An 8144-nucleotide genomic window follows, 5' to 3' on the forward strand; every position below is an offset into this window, starting at 1 on the left:
TTTTTTTGATATGATAGCATTAGAAAACATTAACATTTATGTTTACGCGTAAAATATGTGCTTCAAGATACACATCATATATACGCGTACACACACAAATTAATATATATAATTTATAATAAGATATATGTCCATTTTAATATAATGTAAAATAATATTATATATATTTTCTATTTTAAAAATAAAAATTTTTTGTTTATACTATTTTTACTTTTAATGTATGGGAAACATTTTATATATGCATTGAAATCATAGGAGGGTAGCAAAGGAAGTAAGAAGAAAAGCAAGCATGAAAAGGTAAAGCCAATTCTTGTAAATAAAGATGAGCCATTGGTTATTGTGACTGAATTAAGTTCTTCACAACCTCTTTCGGCTGAGGCTAATCATTTTGACCTCATTCAACCAAAGGATGACCTCGAACTCATACGGAGTCATAGTGTGAGTGAACTGCTTTTGGTAGAATATTTTATTTCATGTACATTTCATTCATTTTTCATATTTTGCAAAGCTTGCTGCTTTTATAACACAAAAGCTATATAGATTTGTGTAATGCTTATTTTATATCATTAAAACATTTTTAAATTTATCTATATATTATATTTTTTAGCCAATTTTAATGCTATAAATTAATATATTATAAATATTTTTATACTTGTAATCAAAGAGGAGTTTAAATATTAACTTAAAATTGATACATTATATATTTGTTTACTAAAATATTTAATATAGTACCATCTAAAAAATTTTTAATTTTTTATCTTTTTTTGTATTTTATGTATTTTGTATGTATATTGTTTATAAAATTTTATTAATAAATGATTTAATATATAATTATTATATGTTTGTTTTCAAAATAATTATAATAAAATTTAAATATTTTTTTCAATTTTAAAGTATATATATTTTTGTTGAACAGAAAGAGAATTTGCAACAAATTGGTCAATCTGAATCAGTTATAAATAAATCTCCAAAGGAAACTCCAACAAAATCAAAAAAAAGTATAAAAGAATCAATAAAAAAAAAGGATGAAAATGTTAAAGAAGAAAAAAAAGACACAATTACTAATGTTAATATACCACCAGTTCTTAATAAAGATTCTATAAAAGAAGTTAAAGAACAGAAAGAAATTTCAATTAAAGATGCAAAAGAATTCATGAAAGATACTATATCTTTTACTCAATCAATAAACAAGGAATCTAAAAAAGCAAAGAAAAAAAATGATATTTTAGCACAAATTGGTAAATTATTTTATTTATTATTTTATTTATTTTTTGCAATTAATTAATTAATTTAAAAAATTTATATATAGACTACTATTAATTTTTTTTCATTTATTTAATTCTTATTATTCCTATGTATTTTATTAAATAATTTATATTATTAAATACTCATTACATATATTAAAATATATTGGAAATAAATCCATTATTGTTATATATAATTCAAAACTTGTAAATTTTTTAAAATGGATTTGAAAAATGGATCATAGATAAGAAATTGTTCTAAAAAAAAAAGGAAATTATGGACTAATTTGGAACTATTTTGGATTAATATTTAAAAATTTATATAATAAGATATAATAATAAAATTTTTTGAAACCAAAAATAATGGATTTCTTTTCTGATCCTTCTAATATATAGAATTTTTTAAATTTTAAACTTTTTTCATTTTATTTTAGGTGGAGATAAAGATGCTGTTAATGTTTCTTTATTAATGCCTTTGGTTCAAAAAGCTGAACTTAGTCGTTCTGAAATACAAATTCTCATTGATCAACTTTTAAATAAGCAAATGGATAATCCTTCAGAACATTCAGAATGGACAGAAGGTCGTGCAGATCCAGTTATTAAATTAAAAAAACAATTGGCAGAAAAAGAAAAGGCTTTAGCTGATGAACACGAAGCAAATATTGCATTTCAAAATAAACTAAAAGAATTAAGAACTGAATTGAATTCTGAAAGGTCTAGATTATCAGCTAATGTAAGACAATTAGAAGAAGCATTAAATGCTAAATGTACAGAAACTCAAACACTACACACTCGTATGCAACATATTTTGGAAAGTCATGCTGCTGAAAAGCAAGGATTTACTAGACAGATCGAACAATTGCAAACAAAAGTAAATGAAAATGCTGCAATTATTCATAAAATGCAAGAAGATCAAGGGCAAACTCAAGGTCATTTACAACAAGAATTGATAGCACAACGTAAACAAATGGAAGTTCAGTTTGCACAAATGCGTGAAAATGAAAATGCATTAAAAGCACAATTAGCTCAAAAGCATGTAGAAGTACAAGAATTACAAAGTGAATTACAAGCAACTTGTGAGAGTAGTACTGCTGAAATAGAAATGTTACGACAACAATTAGGGCTTATGCAAGGTCAATTAATGCATTCAGAAGGACAATTACAACATTTTAAAGAAGCTGGAGATAGATTACAAGATGTTGCTAGACAACTTGAGGTGAGGAAAAAAATTGTATATGTAATTGAATTCACAAAAGATTTAACTAAAATTTATTAATAATATTTAATAAATAAATATATATATATAAATTTTTATAATTACAATAATTATAATATTAAATTTTTATTTATTTTTGTTTAGGAATCTCATCGTGCACATGCTGATTTAGATCATAGATTAAAGAATGCTCATCGTCATGAACAAGAACTTCAAAAACAAGTAAACTCATTACAAAGTGAATTAAATGCTGTAAAAGCAGAAGCTAATGATGCTTCAGTATTAAAAACAGAATTAAATAAAACTCAATCTGAATTAATGAAATTAAAATCTGAGCTATCACATTCAATGAATGAAGCGAAATTTGAGGCAGCTGAAATTACAGCTCTTAAAATGACACTTGTTAACAAAGAAGAGGAGTTAAAAATATCTCAAGAAGAACTTGTTAACAAAGAAGAAGAGTTGAAAACATCTCAAGAACAACTTAACAATGTACGAACTGAATTAAAACAATCAACAGAAAATATAACACAGTTGGAAATACAATTAGATACAGTACAGAAGAATTTAGATACTGTAAAAGACAAATTTGACAAGACAACGGAAAGTTTGAAAAAAGCTCAAAGTGACGTTAATACTTATCAATTAAATATGGAAAAATTAGAGGAAGAATTAAAACAAACTCGAAATGAATTAGAAAAAACACATGCTGAACTCAAAACTGTAAATGAAACAATGCATGAAATGAAAACATTGAAATTTGAGGTAAATAAATTACAAAATAATGAAAAACAATTAAATGAAATGCAATTGCAACTTACACGATTGCAAGAAGAAAATAATACACTTTCTATGCAGGTATTATTCATTTAAATATTAATATGTACATAAAATATTGAATTGGAAATATATATAATATTTTTCCAGCTCACAAATCTTACAGACTTACAAAAACAACTTAAACAATTACAAGAAGAAAATGAATCATTAGCTTCTCAATTAGCAGCAACTACTGAACGTCCAGCTGCAGAAGGCCGAGAAAATGGAATTGATGATAATGTTCAAAAGAGCATACAATTTGTAGAACAAACTAATTTGTATGTTTATATTTTATAATAATTTAATATATTATATTTTTTGATTAGATAATATATGAATTATATTTTAAAGGTTGGCCCAAAAAGAGAGTCAATTAAATGAATTAAAAATTGAATTAACACATAAAGAAACAGAACTCAATCAATTAAATGCACAAGTGGATGCATTACGAAGTGATATAAATAATCAACATAGTCTTGTGGCAAGTTTAAATAATGATTTAGAAACACAAAGATCCAAAAATAATGTAAGTTACAATATATAAATTACAATATATATTGTGTGTATATATCACAATTAATATGTAAATAGTTAAATTGTTATATAAATATCGAGTTAAATTATTAATTTTTTTTATATATTCGTGTGAAATCATTTTTATTGTTTCTTCACAATATTACTTGTATGTATTACTTGTAACACTTCCATCACTTTGCCAATCTTTTTTTCATTTTTAAATTTTAAAAAATGTTATTTAAATATTTGTAATTTATTCATATGAAATATTTATCTCATAACTTATTTTCATTTATTTATGATTGGAACAGGAATTGCGTATTAAAAACTGGAAAGTGATGGAAGCTCTTTCTGCTGCCGAATTGCGTGTTAAATGTAATAATGGGAATAACTTTGATGTAAGTCCCCATTTTACTTATCCTAATTTTTATTTTTTCTTTTTTTTTCAAAATTTAAAATTATTCTTATTTTTTCTTTTATTTTTTACATAAAATATATATATAATATATATAATAAATTGTATTATTTAATCGTTATGTAAAAATTTACTTTTTTTACTTAATATAAAATATTAAAATTTTTTTATAATAATTATTTATTTATTTTTAGGAAGTTACACAAAAATTAAAAATTGAACAAGAAGAATTAACAAAGACTTTATTACAAAGGATATTCCCTGAAATAAAAATATCTGAAAAGTCATATGATCAATGGCTCAAAGTTTATGAACAAAAAGTGAATATAGTTTTAACTGAATTAAAAAAGAAAAGTATAGTTGATACTCATTCAGAATTAGAAAAACAAAATAAAAATTTGCAAGATATGGTTTCACATTATAAACAAATTATTGATGATACAGTAAGTTTTTTTCATATATTTATGATACATTTTTATTAAATTTAAATTACAAATAAATTCAAAATTTTATAGGAAGGTATGCTCAATAAGCTTCAAAGTCATGTAGAATCAGAAGAAACAAGATGGATGTCTCAACTTCGACAGAAAGAAAATGAAATAGCAAGTCTTAGGATTAAATTGAATGATCTTTTGAATAAATTAAATATAAACGAAAATGTAAGTTATAAGTTAATAAAATAAGTTAAAAATATATTAAAAATATATTACATTTAATACTATTTTTTATTTATAAAAAATATAAATATATAAAATAATAAATAGTAATAAAATATGTAAAATAATGGTAAATAAATGATTATTTTATATGTATATAGTTACAAGATAAAGTAGTAGAATTGGAAACCAGATTAAAAGATGCTGAATTTTTTAAAGAACAAACTAATGCCGAATTATTGGCACTTAGATCTACACCAAAATTGAATGAAACAAACACTCAGGATCTAGGTACATTAGAAAAACTTCAAGAGGTAAATAAATATAAAATTATATTTATCTGGAATAGAATATAGGAAGTTATTGAAAAAAATATAAAACAAATCTGATCTTTATAGGAAAAAACACGATTATCAGAAGAACTTCTAATAGAATGTAATAAAAGAGCAACAGCAGAAGTAGAATTGGAGAAATTACAGTGTGTCGTTACACAACTTCATCAAAAAATGTCACAACTTAAGGTATTGCATATATATGTATGTATGGATAATTGTTAGAGATTTCATTTTTGTTTTAAATGATTTATTCATTCTTTTCATTATATGTTTATGCGAGTCTAATACAAAATATTTGATAATAAATTAGAAATAAAATAAAGATTTTTAAATTATAAAAAATGTATAAAGTGATATTTACACATCTATCAATATGATATTGAAATCATCGAATTGCTGTAACGTAATATATTATACAGAAAAAATCTTTTAAAAAAATAGATATGATTTTGAAATTTTTAACAATTTCTTATATATAAAAGGAAATGTAAATAAAAATTTAAAATAATTAAATTTATTGTTGCATTTTAAAAATGAATATATATTTTAAAATTAAAATATTTAAAATGATTTAAAAAGATTTAAAATGTTTTAAATGTAAATATATCATTAAAATGCTCTATTAATTTTAGAGTGAAGTTCATGGTGGTTGTAGCAGTTCAGAACAACCAACATTAAATGGGCCACCTACTTCTGAATGCTCTAATTCTGAGGTTAGTATACATTGATTTTAAATGTTTTAAGTGTTTTAATTAATTTTTATCCAGTGCCTTTTGTATAAAAAAAATTAAAAACTTATGTTATAGCTGTAATAATAAAAGTTATGGCTATAATGCGAAAATGTAAAAAATTAAATAATGCTGCAAAATTCTGAATGTATTAATTATAATTTATGAAAATAATTACTAACAATAGATTTTTGCGTTTTATTGTTATTATTGTACTATATGTAATAATTATATAGTATAATAGTTCATATATAAATATTATTTTGTGAAAGTTACTTAAGTATTTAAATACTTTGACAAAATAAACTTTGATAATGTATGTATCTTGTGTCATAAAATTTTATTATTTTTTTCAGTTTTTTTCAAATATAAAATTTATTTAATGAAATACAGTTTTAATATTTACATTGATTATCTTTTACAAAGTATTATCTATAAAAAATTATTATATTTATTAAATGGATTTCATTAATATCAACAGAACAAAAGAAGCAAGAAATCTAATTTTAATTTTAATTCTTTATAAATATTTATCTAATGAATATTATAAATTTAACATTGTAGTATTAAATTTAACAGATGTAGTATTATTGCTTGAATATCTTAGTTTAATTCATATTTATATATATAATTTCATTTAAATTTCAGTATAACTGAATATATAATATATATTTCAGTTATTCATATTTAATATTTTTGACATAGTTCATCTATACTAATTATATTTGATAATATTTAAAAAAAAATCTTAACTAAATCTTTTAATAATTAAAATAAATCTGCTAATAATAAACTACTAATATTACTACTAATAATTTATTAATATATTATTACTGCTGGATATTCACGGATATTTTGTATATAATTTTGTATTTAGAAAAATGATATAAATGACTAAGAATTTATTTTTTTGTCATTAATTTTTAAAAAAATAATATAGATAATACTCTTTATATATATTACTATTATTGTTTGAAAAATTTAAATTATTTAAAAAAAATACTTGTAAATAATACATGTTTTTATTATATTTATTTATACGTCAAAAATGTAAATCTTTTAATAATATAAGGATAATAGTATAACTTTTCTTTTTTAAATATAAAGAAATTTTATAGATCATATATTATTTTGGTAAAAAGGTATGTGGATTATTTTAATAAAATATAAAAAAATGAAAAAATGTTCTTATAAAATGTATATATATATCATTAATTTGATTGTGATTATCATTTCATTTTTAATCAATTTCTGAAACGACAATTTTGAAAATTTTTTTTTGATTTTTTAATCAAAAAATTTGATAAATTGTCGTCATCTATTATATTGTGTGGTGAGTTAAAATAATAATATATCTGAAATGCAGCCCCCAGTAGCAACACAGACTCTGATAGCTGCATTAGAAAATATTCTTCTCAAGAATACAGAGTTCGCAAATTGTTCCATAACCAAGCCCATCAATTTGGTTCAGTCTCAACAAGAAATTGACAACAGCCCCCTTACTACAAAATACTCCTCCAAATCTTGTCATATGACAGATCACAACACACAGGCTAGCTGGAATCCATTGATGAGCCAGCAGCATAAAAAGCACAAGAAAAAAAGGAAGGTAAACTCCAAAATTGTGAAAAGAGGAACAAATCTTATTGGCTCTGTTACTGTATAGGTGCACTTCATTTAATTATTAAAATGTGATATTTTTGTTTGGACTCAGTATTACAATGAATGTTATTTTAGATAATATCAAGTGTTTTATTTTATTAATTTCAATTATGAATAATTGTTTTATATATTGATTTTAAATCTTCTATAATATAAATGCATATGCATATTTTTTAATTTGCATAATATTGGTAAAAATTTCTAATTATTCTTAATTTTTAAATTTATAATATATCTAAAATATATAAAAAATATAAAAAAATATATTTAAAATAAGATTATTTTTTTTATTTCTCTATATAAAACAATAATAATTCCTTGTGATAATTTGGAGTCCTATTTTATTATTTTGTTACAATATTACAGAATATTATTTAGTAGTCCATTTGAACAGTATTTTGTAGTAGACCTACTTTTGTTGATTTCAATAATTTAATTATGTAATTTAATTATAATTTAATATTATTTATTGTGGCTGTCTATAAAAATATTAAGAATATTTATAAATGATATGTAGTTATATGAAACAATAAATTATATATATATGTATATA

General features: G+C 21.6%; 1 protein-coding gene across 7 annotated transcripts in view; it reads left to right on the top strand.

Annotated features, from left to right (window-relative positions):
* Positions 1-8144, top strand: part of LOC102672400 (kinectin) — a 15019-nt gene that overhangs the window by 4253 nt on the left and 2622 nt on the right. For 2 of the 7 annotated variants that reach the window (XM_006617244.1, XM_006617246.1), the window contains exons 4-16: positions 256-438; positions 917-1238; positions 1679-2460; positions 2605-3318; positions 3388-3557; positions 3631-3805; positions 4107-4193; positions 4405-4653; positions 4726-4869; positions 5028-5180; positions 5265-5387; positions 5834-5914; positions 7296-7538. In XM_006617244.1, the coding sequence (XP_006617307.1) occupies positions 256-438; positions 917-1238; positions 1679-2460; positions 2605-3318; positions 3388-3557; positions 3631-3805; positions 4107-4193; positions 4405-4653; positions 4726-4869; positions 5028-5180; positions 5265-5387; positions 5834-5914; positions 7296-7538 (3426 nt within the window). Of the gene's footprint in view, positions 1-255; positions 439-916; positions 1239-1678; positions 2461-2604; positions 3319-3387; positions 3558-3630; positions 3806-4106; positions 4194-4404; positions 4654-4725; positions 4870-5027; positions 5181-5264; positions 5388-5833; positions 5915-7295; positions 7596-8144 lie in introns of all 7 variants that reach the window. The other 5 variants (XM_006617249.1, XM_006617250.1, XM_006617245.1 and 2 more) reach the window with 4 other exon arrangements.

The sequence above is a fragment of the Apis dorsata genome, unplaced genomic scaffold (assembly GCF_000469605.1).
Source record: "Apis dorsata unplaced genomic scaffold, Apis dorsata 1.3 scaffold_295, whole genome shotgun sequence".
Taxonomy (NCBI): Eukaryota; Metazoa; Arthropoda; class Insecta; order Hymenoptera; family Apidae; genus Apis; species Apis dorsata.